The sequence below is a fragment of the Castor canadensis genome, chromosome 10, assembly GCF_047511655.1.
Source record: "Castor canadensis chromosome 10, mCasCan1.hap1v2, whole genome shotgun sequence".
In the NCBI taxonomy this organism is placed as follows: Eukaryota; Metazoa; Chordata; class Mammalia; order Rodentia; family Castoridae; genus Castor; species Castor canadensis.
The window spans coordinates 77,481,849-77,496,356 of NC_133395.1; the positions used below are offsets into that span (position 1 = coordinate 77,481,849).

The following is a 14,508-nucleotide window of genomic DNA, read 5'->3' on the forward strand; positions in this document are numbered from 1 at the left end:
ATGGTGCCTGTTCACTACAGCAGCACCAATAAGAAGTTCAAAATCAAGTTCCAAGTGAGTGGACCTATGACCTACCTGAATTGTCAGGAAAAATTTCCCCAGGATAATGATGACATTAAAATGTTAATGACACCAGAGAGTTAGCACAAGCAGAATGGCTTGGTTGTGAAATTCACCAGGTGGACGTCACTAGTCCCTGGGTCATGACTTTGAGCCTGGACTGGATATGTAGCTCAGTGGAGAGTGCCTGCCTAGCATGTGCGAGTCCTAGCATGTGCAAGGTCCTGGGTTTGGTTCCCCAAAACACACCCCCAAACAAAGATCTTAAGCATGTGTTTGTTCATTGCATAAGTATTTTGGATCACTCCCCCAGAGGCATGGAAAACATGCTAAACTGCTATTGCATAAAACAAGCTTGTGAATTTGCCAAATACAGCCCAGTGAGCCAGAGTCCTGTCACTCTCTCACAAGAAGGGGAGCTGGACATCTCGCTGTCTCCAGAGGAGTACAAGCAGTGGACATGGCAAAAGTCAACTCCATGGGTTCTGGAGAATCTGTGGATGTGTTTGGAAACACATCACAGTCTTCTCTGGTCTCAGCGCCCCTTTGCTGACTTCGAAGATCTAGAAAAGCACTTTTTTGCCTTGATTGATGCTCTTCCACTGTCAAGTAAGGCTTCAGTACTAGACACTCCGCAAAGGAGCCCCAACATTCTTATCCATTCTCATCAAAATGGTCTTAGTCCTCTCAGTCTAGTTGCTTGCACTCTATATATTTGTTTAGCTGTGTTTACTGGAAGGTTCAGTGAACATCCTGGGGTTTAATAATAAGAGTGAAGTGCTTATGAAGTCTTAGCCCAAAAGCAGTCTGGAAGGACATTCATGGGCTGAGGCTAAGTGGCTGTTAAATATTAGAGCTTCCAGGTCACAGGAGGAACAGGGCAAAAGGCCTCAGAGTGAGTTAGTGGCCAAAGGTCAGGCAGAGGGCCCACCCACTCTCAGCCACCCAGTGTCCACTTTGGTAATGTCCTGGATGTTAACAGAGGAGACCGTGGGCTATCGGGGAAATCTCAGGAACTCAGGGGAAAGAGTAACTGGTTGACATTTTTTTACCAGAAAGGGCCAGTTTGAACTAGACTACTAAGGAGATTGAATTCAGTCAGATCAGAGACTCTGAGGGAGGGAAGGGAGAAGGAGGAGGAACTGAAAAAATCCTGCTGGAGAAAGGGAAATAAAGTTCACTTCTTCTGGAGAGAGAGGAAAAAAAGAGAGAGAGAGAGAGAACTGAGGCACTTCTGGCTGTGGGGTGGGGAAAAGAGGGGTCGTAGGGGTGAGGAAGGCCTGAGTGACTGAGACACTTCACGGATATGTAGGGCCTGGACAGAGGCGTAGAGGATAGCCAGTTCTAGGCCAGCTACATAGCAAGACCCTGTGGAGTGAGAGAGAAAGAGAGAGAGAGAGGCAGGCTCCGCTTGACACTCCCTCAGGGGACAAGGACAAGGACAAGGGGCAAGGGCCACCTTCACACAGAGGCCTTCCACAGATACCTGGGGCAGGGAGGGATTGCTGCTTTCCTCTGACCCACAAAGGAGCCAACAAACAGAGGACTGTCTATCAGTACAGGCAGTGACATCCTCGATGGCCTCCACTCAGCAGACAAATGTCTCCAAAATGAAGCACTCACTCGAATACGTTAGACACCTGAAGGAATTGTAGAGGATAACAGAAAATCAAACTGACAGAAATGCTGGGGACATGCTCACCCTCACCCGCTTCTCAGGGCTTCTCACCGTCAGAGGCTCAGGGAGAGGACAGCTCTGACCTGTGACTCACAGAACAGCCCAGCACCTCTTGCTGAGCAAGGTGACCCCAGCTTTTCAGCACAATGCCTGTGGGGGCAAACCGGAAGAGGCAAGAGGCTATGGGATCCGAAGCTCACAATGTCTGATAGGAGAAAAAAGGAGGCAAAATGAGAGCCTCCCCAGCCACGAGGAGGGGGTTACATGATAGCTTTTCTTTGGGGGGGAGGAGGGCAGCCCTGGGGTTTGAACTCAGGGCCTCATGCTTAGCTAGGCAGGCGCTCTACTATTTGAGCCACTCCACCAGCTATTTTTTGTGTTGGGTATTTTCAAGATAGGGTCTCTCGAACTATTTGCTTGGGTCGACTTCAAACCTCTATCTTTCTGGTCTCTGCCTCCTGAGTAGCTAGGATTACAGGTATGGGCACCAGCACCTGGCTCACATCTTTTCTATCAGGAAAAACAGGGAAGTAGAAATCCTATGATTTATCTTAATGGTCAAGGGCGAGGGAACTGGGGAGGGCATGTATGAGAGAGAAAGCTGGGATAGCATGGGTAATTTAAAGCTGTTATTCTTTGGCTTGTCCAGTTATTCGATGAACATCTACATTCACATTCAGCAAACATCAACCAACAGTAAACTCCAAACGGAGTTTATGAGTCTACTTGGAACTTAGATAATAAAATGAAAAGATACGTGTTTCCTTTTTCTTTCCCACTAATACTCACCTTAGCCTCCCTGACCAGAGGTTCTGGGTAGAGGTAAATCCCTTGCTGGTCCTGAGCATGGTGTGTGTGGGGCAGGCTGGGCATTGCCCTCCTCATTCCTGAGGTGTGTTTTGATGTTCTGCCTGACTGATGGACTCTCTGTCTACTGGTCAGTGTCAGAATCCTAGATCACTTAGTGAGTAGGAGATTATGACTCCATAGTGGTTTGCTGAATGAATGAATGAAACTGTTCCTAAGAAAGGCTGGGTGAGGTAGTGCACACCTGAAATCCCAGCACTCAGAAGGCTAAGGCTGGAGAATGGCAAGTTTGAGACCAGTCTGGGCTGCATAGTGAGCCCCTCTCTCAAAAGAATAAGCAAACAAAAAAATTGTTCCTAAGATGAGGTTGAAAGATGATAGATCCTGATGTCACCTCTTCCCCCTCACATTTTATTTATTTATTTTTGTGGTACTGGGGTTTGAACTCAGGGCCTACACCTTGAACCACTCCACCAACCCTTTTTGTGATGGGGTTTTTCAAGACAGGATCTCTCCAGCTAGTTGCTGGCTTCAAATCGTGATCCTCCTGATCTCTGCCTCCTGAGTAGCTAGGATTACAGGTGTGAGCCACCGGCGCCTGGCCGCCCCTCACATCTTAAGCATGATGACTTTAATGGCAGGTCAGTGGGGCAAAATGGCTGGGGATTGAGGACAATTGGACTGTTCTTTGCTTTTGTACTGCACAGTTCCTCTAGGGAACCTCCCGGGGGTGGAGCCCATTTCTCTGCCTTTTGCTGCTGCCTGCACTTGTCTTAGAGACTTCTGACAGCAGAGTCTCGTGCTGTCTGGGTGACTGCTCTCTGTCTGCTCATCTTTCTGACATTAGATAAATGTCAGAAAGAAGGCACTAATAACAGGTCTCTGACAGTTATCAGGCATTTCCTACTGGTGTGCTCCAAGTACTTTCCCAAATACTTTTCGTTCATTAACTTATCACATCCTCCTAAGAACCCTTGAAAACAAGTATCACTGTTGTTATTTTCCCCACTTTACAGGTAAGAACACGGAGGCACAGAGTAACTTGAGCAAAGACACAGCTAGGTGACAACACTAGAATTCTAATGACTCTGTTAGTCACCCAACGGCTTTTGAAGGATTTTCCACAGAATTAGAAACAAAGTCAAGAGATGGTTTCTAGGGGTTTTGTTCATTCATTCACTAATTTTTTCTACTGACATTAATACTTCATGTCCCAGACCCCATGTTTCATTGTTCAAGTAGTCAAATGGTCTCTATGCAGCATGGAATAATTACACGTTTATACTTGAGAATTGCTGAGGGGATAGGCTTTATGGTCTTGTATTTCTGGGGTTCAGACCCAGGGCCTCATGCAAGCTAAGCCAGTGTTCTACCACTGAGCCACTTTCCAAGCTTAGAGTACAGATGTTTGATGTTCTTACCATCAAGAAAGTGGGCAAGTGAGATGATAGATATGTTGAATAGCTTGATTTCATCATTTCACTCTCTGTCTGTATGTCAAAACACCAAATTTATACACCAGAAATATGTGCAATGTTTGTCAAAAAGATCAAATAAATGGAATGTATTGTGTGGCCTAGCTTTTGCCTTTGAACAATAAGGAATAAACTGAATGTAACAGAGTCTTTGAATCCTAAAATTAGATTTGACCTCAGAGGATGCCTGGGATATGGTGAGCTGCCTGGTGGAGGATTAGTTTGGACTAGGTATGGTGGCTTATGCCTGTAATCTCAACTGCTCTGAAGGCAGAGATTGGGAGGATTGCAGTTCTAGGCCAGTCCAAGCAAAAAGCTAGCATAACCACATCTCACCCAATAAGCTAGGTGTGATGGTGCACACCTGTCATCCCAATTAGGTGGGAGGCATAAGGAAGAGGATCCCTGTCTGAGACTGGCCTCAGGCAAAACCACGAGACACTATCTGAAAAATAACTGAAGTAAAACAGGGTTGGGGATGTGACTCAAGTAGTAGTCTATCTAGAAAGCTTAAGGTCCTGAGTTCAAAACTAAACCCAAGAAAGAAAGGTGAAGGAGGGAGGGAGGAATGGAAGGAGGAAGGAAGGAATGGAGGGAGGGAGGGAGGGAGGGAGGGAAGGAAGGAAGGAAGGAAAGAAGGAAGGAAGGAAGCTTTTGGCTTTTAACAGAAAACTGAAAATCATGACTATAGTTGACCATCCATTTGGGTTATGCTATGATGACTATTAGCCAGTAGGTGGCAGTAGAGGATCACTATTTGACTCCAGCTGTACCTGGAAAATGCTCTTTTCTAGCCAGTTTCCATAGACTAATGATGCAACAACACTCATGCACACACCGGTGCACACCTTTCACCAATTCAGGAATGACGTGTCAAAAATCCAAGAGTGGGCTGGCGTGCAACTCAGAGATAGCGTGCATCCTTGGCATGTACCAGATCCTGGATTCAATCCCCAGCATCTCCCTCCCCCTCCTCCTGCCCTAAAACTTTCCTAAGTTAATTGTGCTTCATTTTATAGCATTTTGAAATTACAGTAACACCAAACTTTAATACTCAATACTGAACCAGAGAGCATATTTGTTAAATTAATGAAGTGATTAGGTACTAATACTTCCCTTATAGTACTACAGCTGTAAGAAGTATCGAGCTATTAGAATTTGGGCTGGGAGCATGGCTCCAGATGTTCATGCCTTGCAAGCTGGAGGCCCTGAGTTCAAACCCCAGCAACCTCAAAAAAGAAAAGTGTTAATTTGGACTGGCATAGCTTCAGTGGTAGAGTAATTCCTACCATGAGTAAAGCCTTGGGATTCATCCCCAGTACCATAGTAAATAAATAAATAAATAGTGGTGGTTTTTTTTCTTGGCAGTACTGGGATTTGAACTCAGGGCCTTCAGCTTCCTAGGCAAGCACTCTATCTCTTGAGTCCAGTCCCTGTTCATTTGTTTATTCAGTTAGAAAAAAAAGGAACACTCCTTCCGCAAAGTGGTGTGTTGGTTGATAAATACTTTTGGTTTTTCCATGAAGTGCTGGGGATGGTTCCTAGGGCCTTGCACATGTCAGGCAAGTGCTCTACCAGGTACTTCCTGAGTGCCTACTGTATACACTCCAGGCATCATCCTGGGCAGTGGACCATCCACAAAACAAGTGTCTGCCTTTCCTGAGCTTCCATTCCAGTGAAGACAGACAGAATAAACATAAATAAGTATTGGCTTTCAGATTCTAGAAAATACTAGAAGAGAATATGTATTTTTCAACAAATATGTGATAGAGGAGGTCTTTCTTAGGAGGTAAGTAGAATGCAAGTTTAAAACCAAACAATGAGAAGAAGGCAGTCAAGACTGAGTCTAAAGTAACTCTAAGAAAAGGAACCTGACACAGGAATGAACTTGACACTTTAGGAGTGGATGGAGAATAGTGAGGAGTGGAGTGATGTGAGGAAAAGAAGCAGATAGGGGTCAGATCATGTCGGCTTTTTTCTGTATTGAAGCTCAGTGGTAGAAAACCTGCCTAGCATCTAGCATGTGCAAGATTTTGAGTTTGATCCCCAGCACCACACACACCCACACCCCACAGATTGGGTTCTCTCTTCGAAATTTGATAGCATTGGATTTATATCTTAGAAGACTTTCATAGGGGTCACATCTGACAGGAGACCTGGTCAAGAGCCCACACAGAAGTAAAAATGAGAGATGAGATGGCTTGGCCTTTGATTGGGATGGTAGAGAAGTCACTGAATTCTTGGAATAGATGTTGAAGTCAACAGGATTTTTTGGGTGGACTTGAGGGGGTGCAGATCAGTCACAAAGAATATTATGACTAACCTCTAAGTGTTTAGTAGGAGCAACTGAATGGGTGATGCCATTTTCTAAGGTGAGAAAGATTCAGAATTGAAAGGATGTGTTGGAGAAAGGGAGCTTATTGAGTTGGGAATGCCTACTAGCCATCCAAATGAAAATGTTGAATTGTTAGATCATAAAAGAAGTCAGTGGAAAGTTAAGGGCTAACTATATCTGGGTGTCATGAAGAATTGGTGACATTTAAAACCACAGAACTGCGAGGCAGTGGTGACTCACATCTGTAATCCCAGCTACTTGGGAGCTAGAGATTAGGAGGCCAAGGCCAGTGGGAGAAAAAAACTAGTGAGACTCCATGTCAATTAACAAGCTGGGCAGAATGGTACAAACCTGTCATCCCAGCTACTCCAGGAGGCATAGACAGGATTGAGGTCCAGGTCATCCCAAGAAAAATACAAGACTATCCCCAAAATAATGAAAGCAAAAAGGGCAGGGGGTGTGGCTCAAGTTGGTAGAGGGACTGCCTAGAAGGAAGAGGCCAGTTCATATCCCAGTACTGCCAAAAAAATAAAATAATAAAGAAATACATAACCATGGAACTAAAACCAAAAGCCTATAGAACTGGATGAGAACACTCATTGCATCTGTGTAAATGGAGAAGATCCAGATGTGAGTGCTGGATTCCGGGGAACTTCAATGTTATTGATCTGGTAGAGAAAGCTAAAAGTAGACAAGAGTGTCTCCAATGGCAAGTGATGAGGAGAGATGCTCCCTAGAGCTTAGAAAGGAGTGGATGGTCTGGGCACCCTGACAATCGCTTATAATCCCAATTTGGGAGACTGAGGCAGGAAGATGAGGCAGGAACCTCAGCAGTGTGAACCCGGAGAGCAGTGAGGAAGTGGAGAGGCCAGGATGGAGGAACAGATGTCTGAAATTGCAGAAACAACATGTTTGAGAAGGAAAGAGGGGCTGGCTTCAAGAACACAGCAGAGGGAATAGTCTCAGATAGAAGAGATGGATCCTCCATCACACCAGACTTGAGAACACACAGTACAGATGCAGGGAGGTAGGTGGACTGTTACAGGGCTCTAGGCAATTGTTACTGGTCAGTGGCCACTTGGCCTGCCCTGAGCATCTCCTATGGGCACAATGAAGGTTGGCTCTGCCAGGAACTCTTCTATGTGCAAAGATCTATTCATTTCTTGTGTTCCCAGCAAATAATACACATCCACAATCACATCTCTAGATGTGACACCCAATGGCACAGTTGGAAAGTCCAGAATTTCACAAAAGATTGAAGAACAGTCTCAGAGCAGGGAGATGCTCTGAGAATCTGTCCTGACTAGTGCTTGGGCATCCAGATGGGAAGACCCTCAGGATGCAGGCAGATGGTCCACCGTCTCCAGTATCCCATTGGAGTTTATGGCCACAGCTGGATGTACACTGTTGGTGGGGTCTGTGCAGCTGGCCAATGGGTGGGGTCGTGCATTCCCTTGCACTACCAAAGGATCAGTGGTTTGGGGAAATGAAGGTGGGATCTTGCCTGGGCAAGGTCTGGCTCTATTCCTTCTGGGTAGGCTACCATTCTCTACTGCACCTTTTTCTTATTCTGTGCACTGAAGTGTGTGTTCCTCTTTTTCAGTCTATTTTCTTCTGCCCTTTGCTCTGCCCTTTTCTTGGCCTCCTCCCCCCACCCCAGGAGTGGAAAACATGTGCTTAGTCCTAGGCAAACATTAACCCTGGCGATGCTTTCAAGAGGGAGATAAACCCTAGGGGGAGTGAGAAGTGAGGAGCAAGGGCAAGGAGGGCAGGAGGCAGGCCTGGAAAAGGGAGGCTGGAGGGGGTGGTGAGAGGTCAGACCCCCCCCACACACACACTCCCAGGAACTACTTTCTCAAAGCTTGGACTGGTTCTACAGAGCAATAAATGGGGGTTGGAGCCCCCTGACTGGGGGAGGGGTTAAAGAGGCTGTTTTGAAACCCTGAGTATGTGGAGGGTGGGTGAGCTGACCTGCCAGCTGGGTGAAGAAGGAGCCTAGGACTGGAAGTCCCTCCTTCACGACAGACCTGGCCCTTTGCTCTTTCTGAAATTGGAATTGGAGGGACTGGGGGGACATGGAGGATCTGGGTGCTCAGCCTCGTGGCATAGCCAACTTCAGGCCTTGGGGCCCTGCTCCCTTAGGTGGGGAATTTAACACACATATTTTTTCACCACTGGAGAGGGCTGAACAAAGGGAGCAGGGTAGAACTACTTCTGTTTGCAGTGGCCGAGTGCAGGGGTTCTTAAGCAATGGGTTTAGAAGACTGGGTTCTTGGTGACATGAGTTTCTTTTTGAATGGCCCTTAGCCTTGCAGGGGCAGCTGAGTCCCTGAAAGCCACTGCGATTTTGGACTGGAGGGTCTTGGGTCAGCTGGGTGACCTTGGGCTGGTCACCTAATCCTTTCTGAGTCACCATTGAAAACTAGTTTAAGGAGTATTATGGAATACTCTCTTATGGAAAATACTCTTTTTCTTTCTTTCTTTTTGAGGTACTGGGGTTTGAACTCAGGGCCTCATGCTTGCTAGGCAGGTCCTCTACCACTTGAGCCATTCTGCCAGTCCTTTTTTTGTGTGTGGGGGGGTATTTTGGGATAGAGTCACATGAGCTATGTGTCTGGGTGATCTTGAACCTTGATTCTCCTTGATCTGTGCCTCTGGAGTAGCTAGGATTACAGGCTGAGCCACCAGCACCTGGAGTATTCTCTCTATCTTTTAGGACATTGGTCCATGAGTTGTATGGCACAAGTCTTACCACCTTTTTATTGGGGGGGGGGAGGTGATTATAAGATTTGAGGAAGAGAAAGCCACACCATAATTCAAGTGGATTTCTCTCTTTTGACTGTATTGAAATACAATTTATTAAAGGATGTTGTAATTGTTTCCCATTTCCAACTTAGCTTCACATCGATTCTCACTGCCACCTACTCTCACCTGTTTTACTGAGATAGGAAGAGCCAGGTACTTCCTGCAGTACCTCAGTTCACTTCCACTGGGTTCAGAACACTAATAATGATTGTTTATGTTTATAGGCATTGGAACTATGTTTTGAGTAAATGAATGATCTCTAATCTTCACGACTACTCTGAGAGTTAGGTGTGGTTGCCCTCGTCTGACTGACGATCCCTCTGTGCTTACCACACCTGGGATCTTGCCTAGCCAGGAGAACTTGAATTCTCTCTTTAGAGAACTAAGCATCGTGACCAGGCAGGGCACAGGAAAATCCCCTGGTTAGGAATTAGAATCCCAGGTATCAGGCCAAGGCCTAGGAGATTTTAAGAAGCTTTCTCTGTGGGCTCTTTGGGATCTGCAGTCCGGGAGAGGAATAACCTTCCCCCTTCCCCCCGCCCCAGGTGGGTGGTGGACGGATGAACATAATTCTCCTGAAAAGAGGAAAGTCACTTCCATTCAAACAGTGGTGGGATTCCGGTTGGAAATGGGTTTCTTTGCAGTTAATCCGTGAAGCTCTTTGGATGCTGGATTCCAGAAACCCAGAACTCACACTTAGGGTCACAAAATCTTGGGCATTTATTTGCCAAACTCTATGGATGTTATCCCCAGGACCCACCCCGCTCTTGGCTGTTCTCCTTTGGAGCAGAACGAAACCTCTTTTGCAGGAAGTCTTCGGGCCCTCGTGTCCGGCCCCTTTCAACATCAAAGCCCCCCTGAGAGCAAAGGACTTTGAAAAGATAGGAAAAGCCCAGGCTCCTTATCATGTCCCGGCTCTCTCCGGAGCAGGTCGTAAATTCCGAGCCTCCGCGGCCGCCCCTTCTCCCCTCCGCTCCTCTTGCCCCAAGGTCTCAAAGGACAAACCTGTCACTCCCGCCCCGCCCCCAGGGTCCTGGTCGGGACCGAAAGTAGCGGGGACCGACGGACACGGGGTCCGAGACTTGTTAGAAGGGAGGTCGCAACAGGGCGCCCCTGCGCCGCCTGGCCACTACTGCCTGGGCCCTTTCAGGTCGGGGCGCGGTAGGGTCCCCGCTGGGTCTGCTGGCGGCTGGGGACCTCGCCGTCCTCCCTGCCGCGCCGCGCGGACGGTAACCCGCTTCCGCCGGGTGTCTGGGCTTCTCCGCAGGCCAGGAGGGTATCCTGCGCTGCCACTCGGACCTGCCGGGTCGTGAGCTGCAGCAGAGGACGCTCACCGCCGAGTCGCATCTGGGCGCGGACGAGCGGCGGCAGCTGGCGGAGCTTAACGCGCAGCATCGCGCGCTTCGGTTTCCCCTTCGTGCTGGCCGCGCGTTTCAGCCACTGCGCCGCGGTGCCCGGAGAGCTGGCGCGCCGGCTGCACTGCCTGCCTGCGCAGGAGCTGCGCACCGCCTGGGTGAGGCGAAGAAGATCGGTCACCTGCGCCTTGCCGATCGGCTCCGCGCCTACCCTGACGGGCGGGAGCGGCCGCTCAGGCTGGGTAGCCGGACGCCTGTGGCGAGGCTTGGGGTGCGGCGACCAGGCGTCGTGCGCCCTGCGCGGAAGGCTGACTCAGCCCGGAGCAGCGTCTACAGGCGCGCACAAAGGAAGTGGAGAATTGAGGCAATCACACGAGCAATGAGCCCTTTTGTCCACCCCCACACGCGCACCCGTTGCCAGAATGTCTACATGTTCAATGCTTTGCCCTCCTTAGCCAGCTCACTGCCTCGATTCTTCGCTCGCTTCGCCCACAGCACCAGCCGTTGCGGATTTCCCAGCGCTTATTCAGCTCCTAGTGCCCCACCCCAGCCCGAGCTGTAAAGCAAAACGGATGGAAAAGGGGTCTTTTATTCCACAGCGGTTTGTCTGCTTGTTTGTTTTTCTTTTCCCACTTCATTTGTTGCACCTGACATTTACATGTGAGCGGAAGCGGTTTTCTCTTTCCAGGATGCCTCTGGAAGCGGGGGAGGCTGGCAAAGCAAAGCGCTGCCCTTGGTGGTGGTGGTGGTGAGGATGAGGGAAGCCACGGGAGGGGAGCGGCGGTACAGAGCCCCTTCTGTGGCCAGCTCGGGGAAGGTGGCCCGCGGGGGCCGGCGGGGTAGCTGCAGCATCCAGGATATGTCCTGGGCATCTGAAAGAGCCCTTTTCTCCCCAGAGGTCGCTCTTGGGGTGGGCTGAACTCTTCTGGGAAAGCATCCGGTTATTAAAATAATACTGACACTTATTGAGCAGCGCTGGGTGTTGGGGACCCCACGGTGCTGATTAAAGGGGGAAAATCGGTGTCTAAAGAAGTCCTTCCCGGTACAGTGAGCCGACTTCGGGAGCTGGGCTGGCAACCCTGACTCCAGAATTCAGTCAGGCAGCTCCTTGCTCCAGTGGCCCGGAAGTCCATTAGGAAAAGAACGTCAGCACTCAGTAGCGTCCCCCTCAACACACACACATACACACTGAAAAGCCCCTACAAATACTGCTTAGGCTTCTGTAGGCAAAGAAGAAACAAATCATCTATGTCTTCCTCAACCCAGACAAGTGAGAGGTGAAGGCAGAGTTGGCCCTGTTGAAAACAGGGACATCCGTTAGTGATCAGTCTTGTTTAGGTTTAATCCTGTAGCAACAAAAACAAAAACAGAACAAAACGAATGAAGAAAAGAAAAGAAAAAAACGAACTTCTTCCCATGAAGAGCTGCGCCGTGGCACTCTTGGTTGTTGGGGTCCGCAGAAATAAATCCCGCTGGAGCACTAGGAATTTTCTCCTGACTCATCTCAAGGGTGTCCCCTGCCAGTAGTTAAGAGGGAGGGCAAGAGAAGCTGGTGATGGTGGGACAGGGGGAGTGTTGCCAGCAAGGCCCGCTGCCACCAGTATCCCAGGCTGGAGGAGCCTCCCCTGGGTGTAGACCACCAGGTGCACAGGACACGGGAGATCCTGTACTCTTGGCCTCCCAAGTAATGGAGCTGTGCCCTGGTCCTGGGGCTAGACGCCGTCTAGCCAGGGTAACTTGGGGGATTTCCAAACACACAAAAGAACCCACTGCTTGGTGAACGGTATTATTTAGTTGTTTGTTGTTGTTGTTGTTGTTGTTTTACCTAGGATCCAAATACTAAAGGCTGGTCCTAAGACTTAGAATAACCCACTATATTCAAACACCCTGCCCAGCCCTGGGGATGAATCCAACGCTTAGATAAATGGGCCCTAAAATGCAGAGTCCACGCTCTTTATGTAAATTTGCTCAACAGAAGATGCGAAGAATCCACCAGGACAAGATTCCCGGAGGTATTTTTAGCCCGAGTGTAGATCCGATCTGGACCTCTTAGGAGCGACCTGGTGTCTCCAATTACACAATTACATTTCGACGGTTCAAAGCCTGTCCGGGAAATTGTTTACCCCAAGGAAAGGGTACGGGTGGGGGCAGTCGTTCCATTTGCCTCTTTGGAGTGTGCTGGGGGTGATGGGCGTGGTGGGGGACTGGCTGCACGAGTCCTCTTCCGAGGACGCCCAGCGCTGACAGCCGAGAGGGCGAGCGTTGGACGCGGGACTCAGGCCCGGGATGGGGAATGGCTGCGGCAAAAACCACGAGTGGCTCTTAACTTTCCGTTTCCTTGAGGAGCGAAGAGACGGAGGCCGTTTAATTTGTGGCAGCCGAAGTATAGTAAGACAATTTTCTTTGGCTGCATCTTGGCTCAAACAGTGACAAGCCTTGGGGCTTCTGTGGCTTTGCCTGGCGCAGGCGATTCTTCGTTTCCTCCCTCTGGGGCGCAGGATGCGGGAGACCAACTTGGTCACAGGGACCTGGGCCGCTGATTAGGACCGTGGCAGCATGGACTAACTGCTGCGGCCCAGGGAAGAGACCGTCCGGCCTGTCCAGCAAACGTCAGGGGGCGCAGAAGTGGCTGGTCTGCACCAGGGTGAACAATTAATATTTTACTTACTAATCCGTTAAAAAATACAGAAAACGAAAAGAACCACAGTGACAACTCTGAGAATTATTGGAAAGTGAAAAGTTGACTTTATTGTCTGACAATCCATCCGAGTACACACCCTTAGGAGATGGGCGGGGGTGGGGGGGTGGGGGGGGGTGGGTAGCCGATTGTCACATCCCTTACAAAAAAATATCCAAGCCCAGCGGGTTAATGCTGCATGTACAGGGACGGGAGAACACAGCTCAGGCTAGGAATTCAGAACCCAATCTGGAATCGGAACAGTTTGTCATTCATCTATGTAATTGGGGGATTGAATGGGGCCTTTAAAATTTTTTTTTCTTTAGCCGAAAAGGTAGACATTTATGCAGTGTGCCAATAAGAGTTCACAGACACTGGCATGAGAAGGGGAGGGACACATAAATCCCTAACTTTATTCATTTTAACATTGAACAAATTTTCAGAGATAGGCCATGGATTATCAGTTCTGACTCAAATATAGTGAAAAGCTCTTTTCAGAAAGTCTTTACTGTGAGGCAAAAGTAGGTAAAGATCCGTGTCAGTTGGAGAAAAATCTGGGATGGAATTTCTGAAAAATTCACCATTGGACAAACTGAAAACCTGCAGTTAGCAGGTGCTTGTGAAAAAAAGAACTACACAGTATGTGAAAGTGGTCAAAATTGTAGCAACCACAGAGCCTGCTTGCTCTGGTACTATTTCCTGTTGCCGTGTGGGGAGTTCCGATTTCCTGATTCATGCTGGCTGGTTTTGTGTTGGGGGTTGCAGGGTGGCTATTAGAACCATAGTAATAACATCTGTACAGACCTCTGTGAGTTACAAAAGAAGGTGTATATATTGTAGTTCATTTAATTTTAGAGCTTTGAACAGCTAGCTGTTGGATCTTGGGGAAATGATCTAACCTTTCTGGGCCTCACATTTTCCTTTATAAAATTAAGGGGTTACACAGACTCCAAGACCCTTGGGTTGGCAGCTTGTCAATGGGCTCAGTGAATTGAGAGTGGAACATTTATCTGAACTCCTTCCTTCACTAGCCACATAAAACTTACCCTGTGGGGCTTCCTGGGAACAGATTTTCATATGATAGACAAAGGTCATTCTAGACATGAGACAATGGTGAGTGAACAAATGTTAATTTGAGGCCCTCTAAGTCAAATCACATTTGGCTGATGCTTGCCTGGAGAGCCTCTCCCGATTACCAACAGGTTTCTTGGGCTCCATGAATCCCCCACCCAAGTCCTTATCCCTCAGGATTTGAATCACTCTCTGTACTCATCTACCACACAGAATTAGAGTACATTATACCATGCTTAAAGAGT

General features: G+C 48.4%; 1 protein-coding gene across 1 annotated transcript; it reads left to right on the forward strand.

Annotated features, from left to right (window-relative positions):
* Nucleotides 1-12,310, forward strand: Urad (ureidoimidazoline (2-oxo-4-hydroxy-4-carboxy-5-) decarboxylase). The gene is given in 6 exon segments (XM_074042857.1): nt 1-54; nt 437-585; nt 587-669; nt 10,428-10,557; nt 10,559-10,665; nt 10,668-12,310. Coding segments are annotated over 6 exon segments (933 nt in total). The 3' UTR covers nt 11,078-12,310.
* Nucleotides 12,311-14,508: the final 2,198 nt, after the last annotated feature.